A 27,178-nucleotide genomic window follows, 5' to 3' on the forward strand; every position below is an offset into this window, starting at 1 on the left:
ATGCGAGCCTCTCTTCACTTGTCATCAACCTCCACCGCCACCACCACCACCAACCTACACACACTAAATCCAAAAGCTATATCTACGGTCACAGGTCATCCTATCCATGCCAATCCCTCCACAGAAACACAAAGACTTCCCGCAAAAACAATTGCACCACCACCAAGGGCGCAGTCGCGGATATGTCCAACAATTGAACCAGTTCTACTTCCCGACTCGATATCAGTTTCGCAAGAAAAGCACCAAAATCTATTCCAAAAGCTTGCAGTCTCGGCACTGGACCTAATAGAGGTCTCACTCATTGTACCCCTAGAACGGTCAACCCGGCAGTTCAGTTATTAGGCAACTTCGCACCGGTTCAGGAGTGTCCGGTTCGACATGGGTTAGAAGTGGTGGGCCATATACCGGATTGCTTACATGGCATTTACTTACGTAACGGCGCTAATCCTATGTTTGAGCCCACAGGTGGGCACCAGTTATTTGACGGTGACGGTATGATTCACGCCGTTAAGTTAGGATCCGGAAATCAAGCCAGTTATTGTTGTAGATACACTCGCACGAGCCGGCTCGCACAACAAGCCGCGTTGGGGAGGCAAGTGTTTCCAAAATTAATCGGTGAATTGAATGGGCGGCTGGGTTTGGCTAGGCTTGTGCTGTTTGCGACTCGAGTTGGAGTCGCTTTCATTGATGAATCAAAAGGTATAGGTCTAGCCAATGCCGGTCTGATTTATTTTAAGGGTCGATTATTGGCTTTATCAGAGGATGATCTCCCGTACCATGTGAAGATCAACGGTGAGGGAGATCTTGAAACGATCGGGCAATTTAGCTTCTCGGGTCAACTTGAATCCTCTATGACTTCACTCCCGAAAGTGGATCCTAAAACGGGTGACCTTCACGTGCTAAGTTATGACGTCATGAAAAACCTTACCTAAAATACTTGACGTTTGACACGTGCGGGAGAAAGTCGCGTGAGATAGCCATCACACTTGAAAAACCAACGTTGATGCATGACTTCGCAATGACTGAAAACTATGTACTATTTCTCGATCACCAGGTCATCTTTCAATTACCCGAAATGATCCGGGGTGGGTCGCCCATAATATACGACAGAACCAACACTTATCGGTTCGAAATTTTGCGCAAAAGAGACATCAATGAATCTGGAATTCTGTGGATTGATGTGCCAAATGTCTTTTGCTTCCATCTATACAATGCATGGGAGGAAGATGATGATACAATTGTTGTAATCGGATCCTGCATGAACCCGCCTGACTCTATTTTCAGTGGATCCGAAGACCCGATCTGGACTGAACTTACCAAAATTCAGCTCAACATGAGAATGGGCTAATCCAGTCGAAAAGTTATAGTGTTGGGCATGAATCTTGAAACAGGTCAAGTACGCAAATTGGGTCAAAAGACCCAATTTGTCTACTTGGCAATAGCGGAGCCATGGCCAAGATGCGGCGGCATTGCTAAGGTAGCTTGGAGAGTGGAGAGGTTACAAGATTGATATACGGTCCGGGGAGGTTTGGGGGAGAGCCATTGTTCGTAAATGATGGAGAGAGTGAAGAAGGGTATGTGATGGGATTTGTGAGGGATGAGGAGAAAGAGAGGCCGGAACTGTTGATTGTAAGTGCAACAAGCATGGAACAAGTGGGTTCAGTCAAGTTGCCCACTAGGGTGCCCTATGGAATTCATGGAACTTTTGTTAGTGGTAAGGAATTAAATGGACAGGTTTTGTCTTAGGTCATGGCTTGATTATTATAATATGTACACAGAATACATAATTTTAAGAGAAAATATTTACTAGTATTGATATATATAGAAATTCTCAAGTGCGGACGTTCGCAACTTAATGATTTGCGCACTTCACATTTTAAGTGTTCTCAAAAGTGAATCAACAAGTTGGGTCTACTGATTTGGGTCCCATTTGTTCAAAAAATATCAGGGTGCACAAATTATTAAGTTGTGGGTGTTCGGATAAGACAAGTTTTGCTAATATGTATTACCAGAATTAATGAGATCCTATTAACTTTTATAGGATATGAATTGGCACCAATCACTCTTGGGTTGAGACTGTCCATTGCCGCTGATACACCATCTCACGATGTCAACGCATGACAAGATAACATTAACATGACTTAAATATCAAATTGTGAATTTTAGCAGAAGAAAAAACAAAAAGTTCCAGACAAATGTGACCAAATGAGACAATTTCCTGGACTCCTATTTTAATTTTCCACTGACAAACTAAATGAACACAAAATTGAGGTATATTTATCCTGGCTAGCTAGGTTCCGGTTGACATGAATATCCAATGGAAAAGGTGAAGAAGAAGTTGTAGAGAGAATAAATTCTTTCTACTTGGAAATTTAACCTCGCTCGACTCCCTCTACATTGATCAACATTTGGAGATAGTAAGATAATCCAAACATCTAGCTAGAGAGATTTACTCTCTTTTTTTTAAATACCATATTGAGAAATATGCTTTTCATTAGAATCGAATTTTGTACACATATATACTTAACTCAGTCGATTGCTAACTGAGTCACCTCTCGTTGGTAGCTAGAGATTTACTTACACGTACCAAAAACACATTTTGGTTGGAATTGGGCATCGGGGTATGCATTATAATTATACAGCAGAGAAATCAATATGATCGTAATTGACAATAGGAAGGTCGTTTGAACTGATGTTATTTTCATTTGTAGTAATAAAACATATATGAGAATGGGAGACATTGTGTTTGTGTTGGTGAGTAGTGTAATTCATTACTTGTGCATATAATGTTGCTCTTGAGATTTGTAAGCTAGCTATGACATCGGTAGAAGAAAAGGTAATCCCTAATATATAGTTTATGGCTTTTAATTTATGTGCATGTGAATTATGTTGGGACTGGACTCAACAACAAATTGATCAATGGAAAATGTCAAGATGGTACCCATTAGAGTACTTTTCAACATTTAGATCTTACAAAAAAATATAGACATAAATGTTTCCATTAAATGTTCAATTACCTTTGTACCGCTATCCTTCTTTCTCCCACAAATCTCTTTCTTTTTTTTCTTCTTCCTCCTTTCTTCTTCATCTCTTTCTGTCTTCTTATTCTTTCTCTTCTTTTTCTCTTTCTTTCTTCATCTCTTTCTTCTTCATCTCTTTTCTTCTTCTTCTTCTTCTCTTTCTTCTTGTCTCTCTCTGTAGATCTATTTTTCTCTTTCTTCTTTCTTCAACGTCCTTTCTCTCTTCTACTTCTTCGCTCTCTTCTCTTTCTTCTTGTCTCTCTCTAAATCTATTTTTTCACAATTTAAAACTTACATAAGTGTTATAGTAGTCCAAACTCATTTAAATAACATACCATATTTATTTTTTAAGAGGATCCATTTTCTCTAGTTCATCCTGAACCCCGAAAACTCATATATATCATTGGATGGTTGAAGCATTGTATAACACTCAACATAATAAATTTGTGAATCTATATCTATCTATACAATACTATAGACCTAAAACTGAGAGAAAATATGCCCACAATTCAAACCAACCACGTAGCACTACAAGAAAAATGGTTATTGGCAACGAAACTATAGGCAACGAAGGGAAGAGGAGAAGGTAAGAATTGCAGAGGAGATGAATGAAAAGATGCAAAAGAGGATGGATGAAATGGAGGCAAACCATCATCAAAAGATGGATGAAATGCTTAAGAACCAAAGCGCTCTTCAAAACCAAGTCAATATTATGATGAAAAAACTTGGAATTCCAGATTATTCTTCGCTCTGACATTCTCATTCAGATTAGAGGTAAATCTTTCTCAATATTGAGGATTTAATTATCGAATTCCTCCTTCTTCTTTTTTCTCGTTGTCGGTGATGATTTTATGATTTCAAAGAATGTGAAGATAAGTAAGGTGGAAGCTCTTTTGAAATAGAAGATGATCAAAAGTTCATTAGGCCTTAAGCATATCAAGAAATTGGGTTTATACTTAGATGCATCGAGAAATTGTTATACTCCATATAGTGTATACTTAGAGAGATGACATTTCTACAAGCTTTTCAGATCGTGTATATAATTGACATGGTTTTAACATGTCCCCAATTTATTACTTTGAGTGCATTTTTTAATCTTAGTGAAGACTGGTTCTTTTCTATTTGCCCTTTTGTGGATGTAAGTTCTAAGGATTGGAGATCTTTCATTATGCAGGTACAAGGATTTGTGGAGTGCCTTAGTTATTTTGGACTATTTTGAAGAGGTGATATTTTTGGAGTAGATTTATGAGATTAAGCATGTACTCAGATTGAAGTGTGGCAAAACTTTTTAATTAAGTGATGTGATACACTTTTTCTTGTTATGGAGTAAACTTTCAAATGTACTCATATGTGAATGTTATTTGATGATTGTTTGAGGTTTACTATCTTTTGCAATTTAAAAATGTTATAATATATTATATAATTTTTTAAAGAATTAAATTTAAAAAAAATTAAAATAAGTATTAACAACAAAAAAATTGTTGTTAACAAAATATTATTGACAACAAAATAGTTAATTGGAAATACATATATGGCAATGACTTATATTTTGTTGTCAATACTTCTACGGACAACGACTCAATTTTAGTTGTTAATGCATGTATAGGCAACGAGACAATTGTCGTTGCCAATACTTATATAGGCAACGACTAATTACTCGTTGTTAATGCATGTAAAGGCAACAAAATAATTATCGTTGCCAATACTTGTACTGGCAACAACTACCACTTCGTTGTTAATATCCGTGGTGGACAACGACTCAAATTTTCATTATCAATGAGCAAAGAAAACGCGGCATAAACAACAAATGTGGCAACGAAAATTTTTCGATACCTTCGATTTATTGGCAATGAAAATCAGGATTATAGACAACAAATATTATTGTTGCCGATGAGGTTTTTTGTAGTGTAGGCAATATATTTAGTATTTATCTGCCATGTGGAAAATATTTCTCTTAAAAGAAATCTTTAAAAAACTCTATTTAATGTGTTGCCTCAAAGTCATTCGTTGATTGTTCACTTCAGCTATCATGCATGGTTGAAAATCACTTGGTATTTAATATGATGTGCCCTGAACCATTGAATATACCTTAAGGGATGTATTATGTAGATGCAGTTTCGCTCATTGGACTGGACAAAAGAACAACAAAATTCAATCAATCGGAGAAGATAAATAGCGTGTGCATTTAATGAATTTAATTAAAAGCTGTGTTCCTACCCAATTAAAAAAAAACTTTGGCCCAATAATATTGTATATGATACATGAACCATGTTTTCTCCTCCTATCATTTGTCTCAAAGAATTAAATGCTTATAGCCATTAATATTATGCATGTTTTCTCCTCCTATCATTTGTCTCAAATAATTAAATGTTTGCAGTCAAGAGGACATTATCTTTCAACAGTAGAGTTGTAAACTTCTCAGAAGGTGCTTACATTAAAGCGAATGCGGCCATATACATTGAATCTCTTAATTAACTTGAAAAAACTTAATCTACAAGTCGCACTTAATCATCTATATACATGAACTTCCCCTTATTACACACCTAGCTGCACACCTATAAATAGTAGTTCCCTAATCACAGTATGAACTTGCAAAACCAGAACATGGGTCTTCCTTAGAAGAACTTCGGCCAAGTGGTCTAAACTGGGTGATCAATGTTTGGATTACGCGAAAATGGGACTCGATGAATATGCGCTACAACAACGAACTTTTAAGCGTCGTAATCGTTCTCCTGGATGCCAATGTAAGTGCACTAGAACCGTATATATATGATGGTATGAATTTACTTTACAAACTAAAAAACTAATACTGGTGTGAATGTTCAAATGTCAGAAACATGGGAATAAACGGAAGATCAATGAACAAGGAATGAGAGCAGGAGGTAATTCGATTTATGCGCCTTGAAAAGAGTGAAAGTGACTCCCCCAACCCACATACCTGATAACAAGGAGGACCTGTGGTATAATTACTCTATAAGTATGTATTTGGTCTTATGTGCATGTGTTCATATATAGGAAATTAAATAGAATAGCACACTTCCAGCCTACTGTTGAAGTGAGCAAGACATTCGAGCATGATATTCCATTGCATGATGATTGTTGTGTGGTCATAGAAGGAGGGGTAAAAGACAAGACAGAGCATTGTGAGAGATTTTCTAGGGAACAATGCGCTCGAATGTGGTCCTACAACACAGGAGAATGATGAGGAAAAAAAGGGGACCGTGCAGGGGTCGCAGTCTATCGCGGTGGCTGGCAGCGCCCAAACCAACTATTTATACAATACTAAGCAGCTGTTTAAAAACCAATGTTTTCAAGTTTTCAATACAATGAAGTTATTGTTTATTGTTACTCGATACAAATAAAGTTATTGAATTAACAATGATGGTATCAATCTATTTGCTAACTTTTTTTGGCAGTAGAAAAAATTTAAAAAAACTATATGAAGTTAATCAATTTTGTGTACCTTGATTTGTAGTGGAAGAGAGTACACAATCAAAGCATCTTTAGATACATGTACCAGTATCAAAGAGTAATATGGTAAAATGATAAAGAACAATCTAATAGTGTTGTCACGGATTAGGTATTCATAGGTTCCAAGTGATGAATGCAAAGGACAATCAAATTGGTAATGACGACTACCATTACGTCATTTGCTTTGTCCAACTCAACTATGAATTGATAGTAAACCATGATAATGAATTATTCCCATTACATGATTAAGATTATAGTATGTTACTATAACTCGATATATTGTCTCCTAAATATTTCATGAATCGCGACTTCAAATTTTATTAATCAATATTCATACATGACACACGTAGAGCGGGCTTTGATTTCAATGCATGGTTGAAGCTTTGCCTTTGATTTCTCGATTAGCACATGCCACATTAACTACATGTGGCATACCCAAAAAATATGTAGAAGCCCATTGGGCCAACAATTGCAGGTCATAGGAACAAGGCCCAAGGGCCAAGCAAGAGGGAAAATAAGTTCAAACAAGGACAAGCCATATAGTCCAACACGGGGTATTTCCGCATGAAAACCGCAATGAAGCCCGAGAGCAACCACGCCCGACGTGCCGAAGTAACAAACTGGTGGCCTGCTAAAGCAAAGGGAGCAAGAACCTCCAGACCACAACCGAAGCGGAGACCAGAGGAGATGGCTCATCAAGGAGGGAGACATACTGAATAGGGAGAAATAATAGTGCAGGATAACCACAACCAACGAAATTGACTAGAGGTAGTATGGAGGCGAGCTGCTACGTTTACGTACCCATCTTCAACCAAATCCATTTGAGAAACACATCTGCTACAAGCCCATCTTCAACGAGCGATTCCCAAAGGAGCTCGACAGATAGAAAGGGTTGAACAGAGGCAAATTTATCAGATTCACCTGCAAAGGTCAGCTTCTTATCTTAACTTATATAATAATGTTGTTTGCAGTGAATTAATAATGATGCTGTAGTGCTTGCCAGTCCGCGTTTGATTATTAATTCGACGTTGATATACTTTTTCATTTATAAAGGCATTTAATTTATGTCTAGTTAGTGGCAGAATTGCTGGGATCTCTTGGTTCTGTTGGAGTCCTGTTCTAATTTGAGCAACCCAGTGGTGGTATTTTGGGGCAATGCCCATTGGAAAACCCTAAAGTTTCAGCCCCTAAAACTGTTTTCAACCTATGTTACGATTCAATTTGACTCACAATACTGTGTTACTAAGGTTAATTGGTAATAATTATATCTATTGTTTCGGGAAAATCTATTTACTTTGTTGGATTGATTATGCATGCTGGATGCAAGGGTAGTTATTGTTTCGGGACAGCCTATTCTTCTGCTTTGCAACCAGAAGAAATATGTGGCTCTGCCTAAAAATCTGGTCTTGAATCTTGATAATGCTTGAATTATAAAATCTGGCTTTGTTTTCTGGTCTTAAATCTGGCCTTGTTTTCTGCATCTTTGATTTATTGTTGTTTATATGTTATTTTTAAAAAACCAAAACCTGACCGAAACTAATTAAATTGGTTTTGCTAATACCACATTTATCATTGGTCGGTTTTCGGTTTCAGTTTGTGCAAAACCCAACCGTATTGTTTCACACTCAATACCCAAAAACCGACTGAAACCGATAGCGAACACCCCTACTTTCATCATCTTCTCTATTTTACTTGTTCTTTTTTTTTTGGTTTTTCAGTTTCAATGTCGTCTCAGAGGGACGAGAAGAACAAGGAGACGACATTGGAAACGATATAATAAGCTTTGAAGCCCACCACATGAAAGTTGCAACTTGCAAGGCCGGCACTAAGTTCAAACAGTCATTCGTGGTTGTCCTCAGCCACCAGAATCCGCCGTAAAGGTTCTAGGGACTATTTTTCTTTTCTTTCTTCGTAATTTCTAGTATAGAGCTTTTGCCTTGGATTATTCCTCAACCTGTAATGTACAGGGGAAAATTATATTGTAGAAATGTTTTCTCGTTTGTTACTACTTCATTGAAGCCCAAGTACATACATACAAGCAGCAACAAAAGAATAAATATAAGGAACCAAACTGTGGTGACTCAAAACATTGAAGAGGGGGCTTTAGCCAGCCAACTTGCTGCCATCTTACAAGCTTGTTTTGGTCCTTCTAATCTTCACCAAGGAAGACAAGTTCATGCCCAGTACCTTGTCAGTGGAATCATCAATGATGATGCTTTGCTGGGTGCGAGGATTCTAGGTATGTATGTTCTTTGTGATAGCTTCGCCGATGCCAAGGAAATGTTTTATAACATTGAATTGTGGTGTACTATGCCTTGGAATTGGATGATTAGAGGATTTGTTAAAATGGGTATGCTTGATTTTGCTTTGTTGTTTTACTTTAAGATGTTGGGCTGCGGTGTTTTGCCCGATAAGTATACTTTTCCTTATGTGGTCAAGGCTTGTGATGGGTTAAACAATGTGCAGATGGGTAAGTTGGTTCATGAAACAATTGTGTCAATGAATTTTGACGTGGATGCATTCGCCGGTAGTTCCTTGATAAAGTTGTATGCCGAAAATGGATGCTTGGATGATGCACAATTGTTGTTCGATAAAATTCCTGTGAAAGATTGTGTCTTGTGGAATGTGATGCTTCACAGTTATGTCAAATGTGGCAAGGGGAATGATGCAATGAAGGTTTTCAATGACATGAGAAATAACGGAACCAGGCCAAATTCAGTTGCATTTGCATGTATTTTATCTTTATGCTCATCAGAAGAAATGATTGGTTTTGGTGCCCAGCTTCATGGACTTGTTGTTATTTTTGGTTTGGAGTTTGCTTCTCAGGTGGCGAACACACTGATGGCTATGTATTCAAAATGTGGTCATTGTTTTGACGCACGCAAATTGTTTGACATGATGAATCATCGCGATTTGGTGACATGGAATGCAATGATTTCTGGGTACGTACAAAACAAGTTGACAAAGGAGGCTTCACTTTTGTTTCGTGAGATGATATCTGCTGGTGTGAAACCAGACTCATTCACATTTTCAAGTTTCCTACCGGCTGTCACTGAATCAATGTGTCCCAACCAAGGTAAGGAAATTCATGGTTATATAGTAAGAAATGGTGTGGTTACGGACATGTTCTTGAAGTGTGCACTTATTGATATATATTTTAAGGGTGGGGAGGTGAAGGTGGCTTGCAGGATTTTTAACAAAAGTACTAAAGTTGATATTGGAATGTGTACAGCTATGATTTCAGGGTATATGCTTCATGGGATGAACATTAATGCTTTAGAAGTTTTTAGGTGGGTGGTTCAAGCGAAAATTAGGGTAAACACTTTAACCTTGGTGAGTATCTTGCCAGCTTGTGTTGGCTTGGTTGCAGTGAAGTTGGGGAAGGAATTGCATGGCAACATCCTCAAAAATGGGTTTCAAACAAGATGCCATGTGGAAAGTGCAATTATGGATATGTATGCAAAATGTGGAAGATTGGATCTTGCTCATCGAGTTTTCATTAGAATATCTGAAAGGGATACTATTTCTTGGAACTCAATGATCACTAACTATTGTCAGAATGGCAAGCCAGTGGAGGCAATGGATCTTTTTCGTCAAATGGGGATAGTAGGAATGAGGTATGATTGCGTGAGCATATCTCAAGCCCTGTCTGCTTGTGCAAATTTACCTGCACTTCACTATGGGAAAGAGATCCATGGTTTCATGGTCAAAAATGCATTCAACTCAAATCTTTTCGCTGAGAGTGCACTCATAGACATGTATGCCAAATGTGGACACTTGAATCTCGCACATCGTGTTTTTAACACGATGACATTAAAAAATGAAGTTTCATGGAATAGCATCATTGGTGCTTATGGGTTTCATGGCCATCTCAAGGAATGTCTTTCTCTATACAATGAAATGTTGGAAAATGGAATTCGGCCTGATCATGTTACCTTCCTTGGTATAATATCTGCTTGTGGGCATGCTGGCCTAGTTGATGATGGCATTCACTACTTCCGTTGCATGACTGAGGAGTATGGTATCCAAGCTCGGATGGAGCATTACGCTTGTATGGTAGATTTATATGGTCGTGCTGGTCGTTTGACTGAAGCCTTTGAAACCATAAAGAGTATGCCGTTCTTGCCTGATACAGGTGTTTGGGGGACATTGCTAGGAGCCTGTCGAGTCCATGGCAACGTTGAGTTTGCTGAACTGGCTTCAGGACATCTGTTTGCCTTGGATCCTCAAAACTCTGGCTACTACATACTGCTCTCAAATATACTTGCTGATACGGGACAGTGGGGTCGTGTACTTAAGATACGAAGCATGATGAAAGAAAGAGGAGTTCAAAAAGTTCCGGGATACAGCTGGATTGAGGTCAACAATATCACACATATGTTTGTTTCGGCAGACGGAAGTCATCCACACTCTGCTCAGGTTTATTCAATGCTGGAAAGCCTTCTTCTGGAGCTGAGAAGAGAGGGTTATGGTCCTCAACCCTTAGTTGCTTACCCACAAAACTCAGTGATATGATAACCAGGAAATCTTTTCTTCTTTTGATTTTTTATCTTTCTAATTAAAGGGCACTTGGTTTTTCGCATTGAACTCCCGATTTGTTCATATAGAACTGTTGATGTTAAAGTAACTGAACTTACTTTGAATCAAATTCATTTTTATGCCCTTTTTGTTCCATGTTTGTTTTTATCTTTTGAGTTGCAATGCCATTAAGCTTTCCTGGTCCTGACATGACGGTGATGATGAAATCAGGAATCTAATATGTTATTTTATAATAGTGATAATCCTACCTTTTGCTTTTTTGTTTTCCCCTATTTAATATATACTTGAGTGTTGCAATTGAATATGTATGGCTAAAGTGTTGGCTTACTCGTGTCGCTCATATTAGGCATCTGTGCATCTATTTTACTGCAATAGAAAATCACACATCCTAGAACTTTGGAGTTTGAGATGCTTGTTTGACATTTCGATTTTTTTGGATTTTCATAAATAGTTTCTACTTCTCAGGCTGGAATGTGTTGATTGTGTGGCACTTGAAATAAGACCAAGTACAAGATCACATTTTGATCTTGGAATATCATGATGTCTGAGAATTCGCTGAATAAGGATTTATCAAAGAAGACATCTATTTTGGGTCTAAAACTATGGATTCTAATAGGAATTTCAGTTTGTGCATTTGTATTTGTGATTGTCTGCATCTTATCTGTGTGGTACTGTGGTTTACTTCTAAATAATGATTTTCAATTTGGACAAGATTTCACAGTTTTTTTTTTTAAAAATCTCGTCGGTAAAACTTGGAAATTTGGACATATAATGAATAATAAAATGGAATTTGTAATTTTTTTTTTAATTCTTCTTAGGATTTCGGCTGGAACTGAAGGTTTAGCAAATTTTGTCATGTTTAGTCCATAAAGGGAAATGGTTTTGCATGCTTGGTTGGCAGGCTTGTTATTTGCATGAAGCAATAGAACCAAAATTTGTTCACCGAGACATTAAATCGAGCAACATCTTGATTGATTATGAGTTCCATGCCAAAGTTTCTGATGTTGGATTGGCCAATCTCCTGGGATCAGGAGAGAGTCACATTGCAACCTGGGTTATGGGAACATTTAGGTATGTCTGTATATCGAGTCCTTCAACGGTATCAGGTATGTGAAGCATCTTCTGACAGGAGTCTCTCTTTCTTGAAATGCAGTAACGTTGCCCTAGAATATGCCAATACCGGCTTGCTAAATGAGAAGAGTGACATTTACAGCTTCGGAGTTGTCCTGCTTGAAGCAGTGACTGGAAGGGACCCTGTGGACTATGGTCATAATCCACCAGCTAATGAGGTGCTTAAGTATTCATTTTTGTTATTATTGCCTCTTGATATATGCTTATTTCTGTATTTGGTGTGTTGAATTTCATTTAGAAGTAGAAGGGTAGAGGTTTTTTTGTTTCTTTGAAAGCGAAGTAGATAGGGTCTATATCTTGTATTCAAGCCAATCGTGCTGGTCTTTGAGCTCCGCAGATTATTTCCCTGGCCAACTCATTCACACCAATGAAAACGTCGAATATTGAAATTTTGTGAAAACGCGGAGGAGTTGATTTTAATTTATTTTCTGGTGGTGTTGGTTACTTCTTTCCGCATGTGAGCGAAAGGTGACTTCATCTAGGAAGAAATTCTAGTAACAACTTTATATTCTTATGGCACGTTAATCGTGTTGAATGGTTAAAGATGATAGTGGGGACGAAAAGAGCTGAGGAAGCAGTGGACCTGAATCTAGAAGTCAAATTAGAAATACGTGCTCTGAAACCTGCCCTTCTGATTGCGCTTAGATGTGTTGACCCTAATGCAGAAAAGAGACCCAAAATGAATCAGGTTGAACGAATGCTTGAAGCTGATGAGTACTCATATCGGGAGGTATCGACTTTCTCCCAGGATATTAGAACTGTTTACCAAAACTTGCTTTTATGATTTTCTTCATCTGCTCCACAACAATTATTAGACAGTCTTTAATAAGAAAATGTGTCTGCTGTGAATCTCACTTGTCATTATATGGTATTTTTATCTGGTTCGATAAAAGCTTTCATCTTTTTAGATGGTTTAAAGCCATAGAGTTCAAGATGTTTACTTTTCAGTAAGGCAAGACGTTTCCCTTGCATGCCTGTTTTTTCTCCTTTTAGCTGATGATACTTATTTCAAGTTATGAAGATGCCTTCACAATTAAGAATTCTGAATATTTTACATGTTTAGAGTCATTTCTGATGTTTTATAGAAAAGTCCTAGTTTAACATGTCTTAATCTTACTGATTTATTTTTTTAATTGTGAAGGACCGGAGAAACAGCAAGTATGGAACCTGAATCTATGAAAGAAACAACTGACTTGGAGAGCAAGGTACGCGGGGTAGAGAGAGTAATGCACCGGTGACAAATTTCACTAGTTTGTGATTTGGAAGTGCGAAGATGGATTCAATCAACAAAAGCCGATGTAATCTCAACCCAGAAAGCTTAGGGTGATGAAAACTGAAAAGTCCAATTCTTTTACAAAAAGGTAAGTCTGGGCGGCAATGAATTTTACTTGATCACTTGTAGAAAACAGATGAACATGATTGTTAAGTTTACTCATCGGATGTTTTGTCTTTTTTCGTTTTAATTTTATTTAGACGTTCGTCATTTATGATGGAAATTCAATGAGTCTTGATTCTGATTGTCAATTTCATGAAAATGATTACTTTTGGCACTTCAACCTGGGGGGCTGGGCTTTGCAGCTTTTGATGTGATGTGATGAAGTGTGGAATTTTGGAAGAAAATACCATGGAAGATCCACATTCTTTAAGTAGTCCTAGAAGAACCCGTAGTTTTTCAAAGAGGAGGAGCAACTCTGGATGATTCAAGTTTGCATGTAGAATTGTCAGATTGATGGGAGTGATCGCTGAAGCAATTGATACACACTAATGAAGGGTCTTGGTAAACTCAATACGTTTTGCTATCAGATTGTAAACCCTGATCGGTATTTCATCTTTTCTTTTCCTTCAGGTATTTGACATTGGCAGTGCCCACTTATGCCATGGTTACAGTAGTGTTAGTTCTGATATTCTACATTTGCCTTAACTTCATGTCAAGCCCTCCGAGTTTTGAATACAATTTTCGGTAGGTTGTCAGGTTGTCGTAACTCACTTCTCTACTGCTTTCATAAGTTCCACCAAGGAAATTGTTGATTTGGTTTCGACAGCATTGTCTTTTATTAGGGATTTTTCAATTCTTAAAAACAACACACACAGTTGCTAATGTTTGGGGGAAGAAGCTCATAATTTCTTAATCTTTTGTTCTACAGGTGACTTCAACAGGGAACCTGCGGATTTTGTTTTCTTAGCAACAGGAGATGAGCAATCTATTGAACCCATCTCTGACATTGGCATCGACAGAGTTACCGAAATCATGTTCAGCGATGTAAATTCAGGTATCTGAGTTTTTGCTTCACTGTGTAGTGTATACTTCGGTTTGGAAAGTGTTGATTTTTGTTGCAATCAAATATAGAATCATCTGGGACAAATAGCTGAAGAAAATGGAAAATGATTTGCCGTTCCATTCAGATGTTGAAGCGAACCCACCTGTTGCGAAGGAGAGAGGATTTGCAAGTGGCAAGGCTAGCGCTAAGTTCGAACAACCATTCGTTGTTGTCCTCCGCCACCAGAATCTGCCGTGAAGGCTCTAGGGGCTAGTTTTCTGGTTCTTCCTTCATAATTTCAAGTGTAGGGCTTTTGCCTTGGATCCTCAAAAGAGTCAAAAGCCTACATGATGTGATAAATCTCGTAAATGCACGATTGACTATCAACCAACAATTCCCTAAACCATGTCCTCAACATTTGACAATTGATTTTTCCTTATTTCAATTTCATTAAGACATGTGAATACTGTTCGTTCCTTAACCTTAACTAAATGAATCTATATGCATAATCAATTGATGATTAAGCAATCAAATGAATAATAAATTTTAAGCATAGAAATTATAAACAAAAATCATTGAATTATAGTTGCATACTTGTCAAATTTAATAACTCATGATCTTCATACTAAGCTACATCACACCTTAGCAAAACAATTTAGTTACAAACCATCATCCTTGAAGTAGAAATAAAAATAAATAGAGAATACATAGAATAGATCAAAGAAAAACCCCCTTGAAGAGATGGAACTGAGTTTCTTGGAAAAGTTCTTGATCCCTTGGTAACTATGCCTAAAATGAAAGGAGAGTTTCTGTCAAAAACCTAGAAAAAAAAAAGTGTCTAAATTTCATGTATCCCTTTTTATGTCAAAAACCTAGAAAAAAAGTGTCTAAAATTTCATGTGTCCCTTTTTATATCATAGGCTTAGAAAACTAGGAGTCCTAATTCTAAAAATAGTACATCTACAACATCGAGAGCGGCTCGAGTGGCCCTAGTAGTGGCTTCTGTTCCAAAATTGGTGCTGAGGTGCGCTGGAGCGACCCAAAACCCCTCTTTTGGTCCCCAAATTCCTCTTCTCCTTCGATTGAGCGCTAGTGAGTGTTGGAGCGGAACTCTAAGGCTTGCCCGTTTAGGGTGTTGGGAGGCATTGGGTTGGGAGGTGTTGGGAAGTGTTTGTACCAACGGTCCTGAACGTCTCAAACAGTCAAGGGTTGGGAGGTGTTCGGGACGAACCCAACCCTCCCAACCCCTAAACGGGCAAGCCCCTAGTGTTTGGATATGTTGAGTTAGCCCTTCTTCACACCATAATTCTTGCACAAGTTCTCCTGCATTAAAAAAAAAAGGAAATCGCATAAAATAAACTCAATTCCATCATACAACATCGAGAACTTAAATAGAATTATGCATAAAGTGTGGTATAAAATTCGTCATGCGCATATTGGAGAAAATGTGGGATAATAATGTGTTATTAGAGCGGTGCCCACGCGTTGCGGCGGGAGTTATGAATTTTTTTATATTTTATTTTGGGTGTAAGGTTTTGATGAATTTTTTATATTTTACAATATTGGTAATTGAATTGTTGTTATTTGTAGTTTTATTATGTTGTTAATGGTGGTGTTGTTTGAATATAACATGTTAATTTATAGACAGTTATTGTGCACCATCTTTATTTATCATTGTTTAATATCCCAATAGGCCTTAACCTGTATAAAATTTAAATATGTATACCACATGAAATTGATTGGAATAGAAAGTAGACAAAAGTTAGCATTTTTATCGTATTTAAATTGCTTGATTGAATTATTATTATTTTTCTATTCAATCTGCATGAAGGTTTGTAGCTATGGGCCTATGCCCCCTGAATGGAGTATTTAATTTTGTGTTAGTATTATGTGGTTAGTTGAAACGTGAAAGGCAAGCCTATGCACCAATTAGTTGGTAATTTAAGCATGTAAACAATTTAGATTAGTTTGCAAGCCTAGATCTAATGATGGCAATTAAATCTGTGTTAAATGAAGCAGAGAAGAGTTGAACTTAGCAAGAAAGTTGGGAGATGAATAAGTTTTTAAGCTTTTAAGATCAACAATCACTTTTTATCAAGTGTCTATTATAGCATACACAAAAAAAAAATAATGAATGGGATAATCGTAAAATGGTAATAAGAAAGGCATGTAGAAAGAATTTGAGTTGAAAGTGTAAACAAATAATTTTGGCTGCAAAATACGAAGCAAAAGAGAATATATGTTGATAAAGAGAAGGCTTTTCGAGGAATGTAGAACATGTAACATTTTACAACTATAAACAAGCAAGTAACATTTATTTACATCTGCAAAAGAGGATATCTGTCTCATGCTATAGCAGGAAGTAGTTGTTTACAAAAAGAAGTCAGACATCACATCCTGATGATACCTAGATATTAATAGTTCTAATATTTTTTTCATACATAGCTAAGTGCGAACCTTTTTAAGAGTTGTTGAAGTTCTTCACAGTTTTTTTGTTGACAGATGTACCCTTTTCATGTCCAATGGCTGCTTTCCAAGTGAGCTCCTATAGGATGGATATATATAAATGTAAATAAGAGAAATATAGTAGTAATCATGTACGATTGATTAGCACAAAGATGCCTTATTAAGACACATAGAAAATAGGACAAACCAATTATAATTAAAATAGAATTATGCTGAGACTCTGCAACTTCTATATTGTTTGTTAGACAGAGGGCAATTTTTTGATATTATAAGTAGGTGAGATCATATTTGTTCTGGTAGTACAGTTTAACAGAAAACAATTTGTAATATATAATTAGAGAAGGTGAAATGACATATGAAGTAAATAAACTTTGATATGAAATGTAGTGTAAATATTTTATTTCTCATCTTGTTCTTTTGAGTCGAAAAGTGCTGATCACTTCATCATCAGAAGGGATTTCTTCCGTGGTCTTTGTTTGTTGATCTGAAGAGTTTGTAATTGATTCTTCTACAGAGGAAGTATTTGTAATCATTTGACTGCTTTGCCCTTCTCCAGTTTGTATATTTGATGTATGATCCATACCTGTTTCATAAACATCTGATATATTGAATGTCAAATATTGAAGATGACTGTCCCTTTCATTGATTGATAAGGTAAATGTGTATGTTGGACCATAAATTTTTCTCATTATTGGAGGGACAACATTTTTGTCTGAGCTTGGAAGAGTTGATAGTTGTGCAGCTGAAATCTTTATCAGTTTCTCAACATTTTTTCCAAACAAATAGAATGTAGCTTCTCTAGTATTGTCAGCAACAGCAACAGTAATGACTAATTTATACCTTGTGGGAAGAACAATGATGTGATAGTAGTTAGAAAAATGTGATTTAATGAGAATATCATTTGTTGAACTTGGATTTGAATGTTTACCATGGTATCGACAAATTCTCTGTTGGACCACATTTTCCACAAGATAGAACTCCTTCATCGTTAGTAACTCCAACTTTGCATTTTGCACATGCGTTGTACCACCATCCTCTACTTCCATGAATTTCTTTAATTGTCCCATCGGTTGAGAATTTTTTCCCCTGTGCAATGAATGTAAAAAAAGAGAAACCAATTAGCTTATGATATGTGTAAAGAATTATGAGATGCTTTTAATTTTTGTCTAAAATGAAATAAGAATATACCTTGTCATTGTATTGATGAAGCTGCAAGAGTTGAGGGATTGTTTTCTTCATCTTTTGTAGCTCCTGAGTTTGGTTTACTGATGTATTTTGTGTTCGTACTAAATATGTCACCTCATTTGGATATTGAAGTCTCTATAGAAGATGTTTTCAAGTGAAATTTAAGTAGAAAATATCATTAGATTGTATTTTTTTGATATATAAATGATATTAACATTGCTACAAGTTTTACCTGTCACGGAATTGGTCCACCACGTTAATATTGAAGTTGACATAAATTTTGGTTACTGATATAGTTGACAATGTTGTTTCACGGTTTCACCTATAACGAAAGAAAAATATAAGATTTATATGTATATCAGTTGTAATGGTATTATGTGTGAAATATAGACTATTTGGATTAATGGTATCATCTATTGGTATCCTATGTTTGAAGAATGATATCACCTTTGAAAGCTCTAACTATTAGTCCTGTAAGAATTATGATCACTGGCTTCGTTGGTTGTTTTTCTGCGAGTTGCAATACATGTTCTTTATTGAATGTTTTTGTAGTTGTGCCCCTTAATGTTACAGTAAAGGTTTTCATCCTGCATTGAAGCAAAAGAAAAAGTGTTTCTCATATGTTTACTGCTCAATATTAATGAATTACAACAAAGCAGAAAGGGTTTTTTCTCTCACTACAATGTCTCTATAACCAAGTTTTTTTAGAGACATGTCTTCTACTAATGTATGCCTCGCTGATTTCTGTTACGGAAGTTTGATGTCCCATGATATCTGCAAAATAAAGTAAAAGTGGTCATCATAATTACTGATATTAAGTGTGAAGAAAATCAAGAGTATCATTGATTGAGTTGTTTGTAGCAGTTAGTTGCCCGTCATTATGTAACCTTGATTCGATGTCTCTCTCATCAATGAAGTCGAAGTAGTGCTTTGGAATTATTGATTGAGGATCTGGTGTTTCTCTTATTATTGTCCAAAGTCCAATGCGTATCGTGTATTTGTGTTGACAAACATGTAATTTTGGTTTAACATCAACGATTATGAAATTTGCGAAGGTGTAGATTTTTCCTTCAATGAGTAATTCCTTCATTCTTGGGACGTCTTCTTTCCTGATTGATCCTAGGATTACAGTACCCTGTGGAATGATAAGCAATTTGTCAGGTGGAGAGTATTTTAATGGGAATAAGCTTGATGTTGACATGTGGAGATTTTAATTTTAGATATACCTGTTGATCAACTAAGAGGAAATCAAGACTCATCAATTGGTCTTGCAGATTTGGATTTGTTGATTCCCATATTCTTGTGAGACGGCATGTGATTTTATATCCTTTTTGTCCACTCTTCAGCTATGTCAGTGGTGTATTCTCCATATTTTGAGTTGTTCCTTTTGAAATGCCTGAGGAAGATATACAAAGAATCAAGTGATCAATTAATAATTTAAATGGCTCAGAGATATATATATATATATATATCTCAATTTTTATATGTCTGGAGGGACAATAATTTAAACGGCTTGTCTAGCTAGTCATTTATTTACTATATGAGCCTAGGTGTGCATGTGTACCGATGTTCATAGTCCATAGAACACTGAGTTGTGTTGTTGAAGACAGAATTCTGCAGCTAGTTTAAGTAGTTGGTTAACTTAGAAGATAAACCGTTTAAGTAGTTGCTTAAGTTGGAAAATAATTAGGAGCAATTTGAAGTAAAAAGACTTTGAACAAAGAGAAAATAAGTAAAGAACTTACAAAAAAAACAGAAGAACTTGTTGTGGGTGTTGTGACTCTGATTTCACTACATACCTGGATAAGTAGACGTAGATGAACTTGGAATGTATTCTTGAGTTGTATTTTGTGTCTGAAGATTGTGTTTATCTACTACTTTATCACAGTATGATATATTTTAATGTTTTTTTGTTGTACAATATTGATAAGGTTTTATCATGGTCATACGCTTGGCCATACACTTGTTTGTTAATAGTGGGATCTATTTGTTCTTTTTTGTAGGTATTTAATGAATGGATTTGATAGTGTTACTTTTCTTGTTAGAAATGAAGCATAAGTTTGAATATGTAAAGTTATGGACTGCAATGGGTTTTTTTTTCAATTGAAGCTTATAGTTCATTTGTAACGATACTTTTATGGCAGGGGCATCTATTTTGTTGTAGATAGTATTTGCTTTATAGTAGGGGCATCTATTTTGTTCTAGATAGCACTTGTTTTTTAGTAGGAGCATCTATTTGACCTTTAAGAAATAGTTTGACCATTGAATCTCTGAATAGATTTTTAGAGCTATATTAAGGTACATACAGTAGACTTTATTCTCAGAAGTTAGGGAGAATATGCATGGAATTTTGAGTACTAATCTAAAATCTATACCATTGTCTGTGAGGCGAGTATTTTAGTTTTTTGATGATTTTTTATCTCAAATTTCTTGTGCTCAATTCTTAGGCATATCATCGAAAGCAGTATATTTTGTCATTATACTCAAGTTTCCACCTAAAGTATTAATAAATAGTAACAGTGTAAGAAATAAAGCCTAATACTTACTCAAGCTCCTGGTGAAGCATCTTAAATATGTTTGTTTTGGTGTGTTTCTCTGCCCCAGGAGTATTCAAAATCTTCCTCTGTTTAGCCATTTGAATGCTGGTGTTTTTAAGCTCTTCCTGCAACAAATATTTATTTTTCACTTTTTGGGGTCATGTTTTGTATTTCAGTCTGTAAGTTGATGAAGCATGAAAATTTATAGGTTGGATAGTGAATTTGAAAACATAATATAGAAATGCTACAGTGTTTAACAACCAGCATAGTTCAAGTGGTTCACTAATCTAATTTGGGGTTATTTGCCTTACGATAATTGGAATCGATTGTTTCCCCAATTTTGAAAACATGAAACACATGCAATATTACTCATCTTATATATATTGGGCATCACGAAAATTAGCATTATATATTTCTACAGTGTCCCTACTTCTCTGGCAGGTATTTTTTGTTCTTATTGTAGTTTTCTGGGTTTGAAATAGACATTGATTAAGTTATGGATCAAGTGAACTTGCTTCCAGACGATAAAAGATATATGCATTCACTCAATCGAAATTCAAGATCTATACGAAAATTTTCCATGTCCGTACCATTGTAAATTGTCTTTGAATTCCAAGATTAAATGCTCGAACTGGAATTTTGTCTGCACAGTTAAAAATTTTGAACAAAATTACGTGTTAGAAAGACGTAGTTGCATGCTTATATGTTGATATTATTAAGAATGTTGAAGTCATTGATAGTAATGCAGCTTACTTGGAGAACTACGTGTTCTTGGGCGATAAGATAATTGAAAAGTCGGTTCCATTTGAGTGTGAAACAAAAGCCTGAGGAAAATATGGGCACGCAGAGATCAGATAGAGGGAAATTTTTCGTGTTTTGTTAGTAAGAGAATAGTGAGCTTACAAAGAACTGATTTGGGAGAATTTTGCTTGGTTTATATATAGTTGGTAGGAGCTAGAATTGTTGAAATTTACCTTTCTAGCTTGTTGCAATGCTTCCATATTTGCAATTTATGCTTTGAAATGTAAGAGAAAATTTGAGAAAAGCAAGATAGAAGATAAAAGATATAGGCATTTACTCAATTGAAATTCAAGATGTACATGAAAATTTTTCATGTCCGTACCATCGTAAATTGTCTAGGTGCTTGTGAATAAAGCATGGTATATATAGTTATCTGCATTGAGTTTCTAATTGCAAGATTAAATGCTGGAACTGAAATTTTCTTTGAACAGTTTAAAATTTTTAACAAAATTACGTGTAGAAAGACCCAGATACATGCTTATATGTTAATATTATGAATAGGATTGGGGAAAATTGCAATGAAATCAGGTGTGTATGTGCATATCAAGTGTTTGTAAATATTATTGACTCACTAATATTCATTGTAGGTGGCAGGGTAAACTGAACCATGAACACAGAGTGGAACAATTGGTTTGACGGGAGGAAGCCAAGTTGCAAAGCACCTTTAACCATCCAGATTGTAATGGCAGGAAGTACAACGTACCAGACCAGAAGCACCCCAATGATGATGCATGTTGTGATTCTTGGTGAGGGCAAGCCCGTTCCAATCTTGCAACAAAAAATTTGGTGAGATCATCTCCTTTGGTTACTTCTTGTATAATTGGCTTCAACATCAGAGAGGAAATTTTAATTTGGAGTTTCTTATTATCTTGAGTGAGGTTGCCTCCCAGTATAAGAGTGATGGATGGAATGGTTTCATCGCTACATGAGAGCTTGGTATTTTCAGATTAAATTACACCAACTGGATTTGTGGCAATAGTCACATTCACAACATATGCACATACACACAAAAAAGAAAAAAAAAAGAGGGATCACCCTTAATGGAGCTGTTTCAGCAATTATAAGGTTTCTCAGCCAAGTGTCTGTTCTGAACACGAACTCAATAATCTAAGAAGAAATGGTGGATAAAAAAAAAACTAAAGACCAATTTTGTCAATTGCAATGTTTTTTGTGAAATAAAACAGTGAGATTCCAATTATTAGCATACTCGTGGCAATTATTGTCGGTGTTGCCAATAGCTCCTCCACGATCATATGAACAATTCCTCCCAATTTACTCTAGAAAGATTCCTGGTCTTTGTCCGACTCATTGGCTGATTGTTGGGGGACATTTTGATTTCCCATGTTCTGTAAATAAGAGAAATAGAGAATAGTGAACTTACAAAGAAATGATTTGCAACTATCTTGCTTGGTTCTATAAGTAGTATAAATGCTTATAAAAAACCCTTACCAAATAGGGCGAAAATGTTGAAGGTAAATGAAAAAAAGTACCAAGTGGGCTTTATATAACTATAGAAATTCAACAACAAATTATTTGAAAAAATGTTTGACAAATATTTAGACATCAATCAATCACAAACCAATATTGCAAATTAAACCATTGACACTTTGTTTCTCACCAACCTTAGTTGTGTCAGTTAAAAACTCAGTTCCATTAGGGTAAGAAGTATAAAATTGGTCACCAACAAAACCAGCAGAAAGAACTGAAGAAATCCCATGTCAAGAAAAAAGTAGACAAGTCGAAATTACCAATTAATTAAGCTCAAACTGATGCCACAACACTCTTCAACATTATATAAATTTCCATTAAAGCTAAAGAAACGACAGAGATACAGTAATCCAATATCAGTAATAAAGTTCAAAGAAAACATCGAGTAACTGCACCACCCAACATGTAATAAATTGTTATTTGACTCATTATTTCTAATGAGTCTGATTGCTGGATAATGATATTATATATGTTAGTCGTGCTTGGAAAATATAGGGCTAGTTTGGAACACATTTTTGTAGAGCATTTTTACTACTTTTGAGTATAAATGCTAGATGTAACCAAATAACAATTGAATTGCACATAATTCGAGACACTTTTAACCAACATTTTCCTCCAACTTCCAAATGCTACTCTTGAGTAGCTTTTTTGGAGCATTTGCAAATTATTCTCCTTATTGTCCCTTATAATTTCATATAATTCCAAGATTACCCCTCATATTTTTATATTTTTGTATGTAATGGTAAGACAGGAAAAATGCATAATACCCTGCACGTAATTTATCACAATATGTTACACAACACAAATGTTAACAGGAAAAGTACAACCAAACACCTACTCAGCATTCAGCTAGCATTTCTGCTACTTTGCAAATGCTCTACCAAACTAGCCCATAACAATGTCACGAGAATCACAATAGCATTCCAGAACGATGTGAAACAAAGATACCGTTTGTATAGCTCCCTATAAGTACATATATTTTTCACCTTGAAAGCCATACTAATCCCACGATCATCAAACTACGCCTTCGTGCAATGAAGCTTGCTTAGAATGGTAAGTGATATCTTTGCTTACCCTTATCGTCTCGCTACAAAAAGTATCTAAAGGTATCAAAAGCTAAAGAATCAGTAAAATACGACCAAACAATGCAAGTTTTTTTTTTTCATTTACTGTAAATTCCTTTTGTTTTATGTAAGTTTTGTACAATTGAAAGTCAAGGACATAAATAGAACATCCATTCCAGAGAGAAATGACCCTTCACCTCCAGAAGACAATGACAATTTTGTTAGGTTAAGCTAAATGGGAGTATGAGACTCAGCTAAATGCCCAACTAAACAAACAAAAGCTGTAAAATTCAAACTTTAATTTGATACCCATGTCCTGATATTCCATTTCTTTTACTTTTTCGCCTTAGATGCTGACTTAACTTGATTCTCAAACCCACCCGCATAAAAAACCAGCTAACAACGACCTAGCATCATACAGAAGTTGAACAAACAAAATGAAAGGAGGGAATTGGTAAAGACAAATCGTATAGGGTATCATACTCAGAAAAGCAAGAACAGAGTTCATATTAGATGGAATCGCTTAACAACCTTCGGCTAAGCGAAGAAATCAAAGGGCAAATCAAAGGTAATATCCATTGCAACAAAGATTGACATGACATTCTATTGGTCTCAATACCTTGCCTTAGGTGCAAAATTTAATTTTATACCATAAATAAAAAATTCCAGAAATTGATCTTGAGAAGAAATCACATTCATGGGAAAAAGGCATGTATGAAGGATGCAAAATAAAGGTAAAACAACATGTTCTATGCACAAAACTCTCTTAGTGGAGACTAGTGATGGAAGGGAAAGAGGTGTGTAAGTGTGTAACTTTAGGCTAACAATAAAGACATTTAGATGTAGACCTTATTGTTTACCTTTTGAATTACAAAAAATTACTCCAGATAATCCACCTACCTCTGTCACACACCTTATTGACTTTCTCAACAAAGTCCCTCTGAGTCTTCATAGCTACTATGCTCATCATTTGAGCTGTGTATATTGCCCGGAGATCTTAGTTAAAAAAAGCAGAGAGTAAGTGTTACAACATATATTTAACTCTAAATATATTAAGTTCATGGATAGTATATATTTAATTCTAAATATACTATTGGAGTATAGATAAGGAAGAATACAAAAAACATAAGCAAGATGACTACGCTCCAAAGAAATTAGCAATCATGAACATGTATAGAACTTCTCTGCCGAGTCTAGACGTATAAAAAGAAAATGAAATCTTATAATCTTAGCTCCAAGCAGAAACCTTAAATCTATGGCTAAGAGAATCAAGATAGCAGAAGTGGTATGTCTAGCAAAATTAAAGCCTAGCTGTGTTTAGAGAATTTTATTACCTTTGAAGGTAGTGACAGTCAGAGTTGTAAGATTGTCAGTACTGGCTATTTATATGCTCCATGTAATACACCATTATCCTCAGCTTTGTCAATGGTGTGTCCTCTAGACTTTAATGTTGATGATTGTTAATTGTTGAAACAAAATATCGAAGTTATATTATTAAGGAAACATAACTTATCTTGTGCAAACTTTAAAAACTATAAATTAAGTATAATATAAATGCATGTCACCTTGTTGGACTTCATGAAATATTTCATGATATACAATATTTTTTGTATATATCATTTCTTGTTCATCTTCAGCTACTATGAGTATTTTAAGCCCTTTGTAGCTTGATGCTGCTACATATAGTTGTCCAAGAGAGAATATTGGTCTTGACAGATAAAAGCTTACTTTAGCAAGTGTTTGCCCTTGGCTTTTATTTATTGTCATTGCATAACATAATCTAAGTGAAAATTGTCTACGTTTCATAATGAATGGCCACCTCACTTCAGTTGCTGACATAACAATTCTAGGAATATACACCTTCTCACCAATTATGACAGGACACCTCCTCACCAATATGACTTCCTGTCATAATAATAGCTTCAATAACTCTTTCCCCCAATCTTTTAACCAAAAGTCTGGTCCCATTGCAGAGGCCGCTGTTTTGATTTAAGTTCCACAAGAGCATAACAGGAGAATTAATCTTAATTTGTAGTGCATGGTTTGACAAACCATTAAATGTAAGAGAATTTAAGAACTTAGTAGGAAACAAAAGATCATCTCCTTCTGATCCATCAACTCTTTTACAAATTGAATCAAAACTAAGATATATTTTTTCTTCAGATTGTATGAATAATAACACGTGAATTTATTAAATCAACAACATCATTAGTAGCAGTAAGAATTGCTCTTTCTTTTAAATATTCAGGATCAGCATATGATGTTTCAATATTGTCATATATCTCAATAGTTATATCTTTTATGTCTCCTTCCCTGGGAATTACACGGAGATTAGAAGGTATTTTTATCCAACTTGGATATTCTTCGTCGTCATTCATCTTGATTACTTCAGCTTTGCCTTCCCCAATCTCTAGAAGCCAAGTAGCAAATTTATTCATCTCTTTTCTTTTATATGTTGTTAAAGATTGTAAAGTTAACCGCATATTTGTGTGAGACAAAAATCTTGCAATCTCTCCATAAATAAGACCTTATTATGCATGCCTCAATTGTATCATACCTTGAACCTTTGACAATGACAGGAAGAATCTGTTTGAAATCACCACCAAGAAGAACAGTTTTACCTCCACATGGTAAATACTCAGTGGGGAAAAGAATGTCATTTAAGGATCTGTCCAAAACTTCAAAACAGTTACGGTGTACCATTGGTGCCTCATCCTATACGATAAGGCTTGTTTGTTAGAGAAGATCAGCAAGTTGAGTCCCTTTTTTGATATGGCAAGTGGAATGTTCATGTATATCAATTGGTATTTTAAATCTTGAGTGAGCAATTTGTCCACCAAGCAATAAAATTGATGCAATTCCGACAGATGCAATAGCAAGAACAATTTTTCCTTCTAACCGCAATTGAGTAATTATTGTTTGATAAACAAATGTTTTTTCAGTTCCACCATGTCCATACAAAAAGAAAAGCCCTCCTTTTTGCTCATACACAGAAGTTAAGACGACATTGTAGATTGGTTTTTGCTTATCATTTAATTACTACACCATATTTTTAGTATCAAATTGAAGCTCAGGAGTATTGTGCAATAGTTCTTCTATTAGCACTGTGTTATTGAAGTCTTGAAGCTGTCTGCTCTGAGGTGTTGGAAGTTTATAATCAATTAGTGAAGCACCAGTTTTCTAAAGTAGTTTCTGCAACTCCAGCAATACTTCATGTT

The 27,178-nt window shown here is 35.7% G+C and overlaps 3 protein-coding genes and 1 pseudogene across 5 annotated transcripts; 2 read left to right on the forward strand and 2 right to left on the reverse strand.

Moving 5' to 3' along the window:
* Window positions 1-1,746, forward strand: LOC119995397 (annotated as a pseudogene).
* A 5,310-nt stretch (window positions 1,747-7,056) lies between these two features.
* LOC119996918 (pentatricopeptide repeat-containing protein At4g21300) lies at window positions 7,057-14,822 on the forward strand. 3 transcript variants are annotated; one of them, XM_038843701.1, is made up of 7 exons: window positions 7,057-7,420; window positions 8,210-12,101; window positions 12,184-12,319; window positions 12,827-12,891; window positions 13,303-14,121; window positions 14,306-14,431; window positions 14,565-14,822. In XM_038843701.1, the coding sequence occupies exon 2, from the start codon at window positions 8,451-8,453 to the stop codon at window positions 11,004-11,006; it is 2,556 nt and encodes an 851-aa protein (XP_038699629.1). In that variant the 5' UTR covers window positions 7,057-7,420; window positions 8,210-8,450; the 3' UTR covers window positions 11,007-12,101; window positions 12,184-12,319; window positions 12,827-12,891; window positions 13,303-14,121; window positions 14,306-14,431; window positions 14,565-14,822. The 3 variants fall into 3 exon arrangements, with proteins under 3 accessions (XP_038699629.1, XP_038699633.1, XP_038699637.1); XM_038843705.1 differs by lacking the exon at window positions 12,827-12,891; XM_038843709.1 differs by lacking the exons at window positions 7,057-7,420; window positions 12,184-12,319; window positions 12,827-12,891; ... (1 more) ...; window positions 14,306-14,431; window positions 14,565-14,822 and having other exon boundaries at window positions 8,589-8,730; window positions 8,958-11,165.
* A 2,467-nt stretch (window positions 14,823-17,289) lies between these two features.
* Window positions 17,290-24,912, reverse strand: LOC119995406. The gene is made up of 5 exons (XM_038841891.1): window positions 24,861-24,912; window positions 23,031-23,110; window positions 18,074-18,205; window positions 17,814-17,971; window positions 17,290-17,725 (listed from the first exon to the last, which is right to left on the reverse strand). Exons 1-5 carry the CDS (start codon window positions 24,910-24,912, stop codon window positions 17,290-17,292), a joined length of 858 nt encoding a protein of 285 aa, XP_038697819.1.
* Window positions 24,913-26,119: 1,207 nt separating this feature from the next.
* Window positions 26,120-26,663, reverse strand: LOC119995416. Its single transcript, XM_038841905.1, has 2 exons — window positions 26,518-26,663; window positions 26,120-26,405 (listed from the first exon to the last, which is right to left on the reverse strand). Exons 1-2 carry the CDS (start codon window positions 26,661-26,663, stop codon window positions 26,120-26,122), a joined length of 432 nt encoding a protein of 143 aa, XP_038697833.1.
* Window positions 26,664-27,178: the final 515 nt, after the last annotated feature.

Source organism: Tripterygium wilfordii, chromosome 1 (genome assembly GCF_013401445.1).
Source record: "Tripterygium wilfordii isolate XIE 37 chromosome 1, ASM1340144v1, whole genome shotgun sequence".
In the NCBI taxonomy this organism is placed as follows: Eukaryota; Viridiplantae; Streptophyta; class Magnoliopsida; order Celastrales; family Celastraceae; genus Tripterygium; species Tripterygium wilfordii.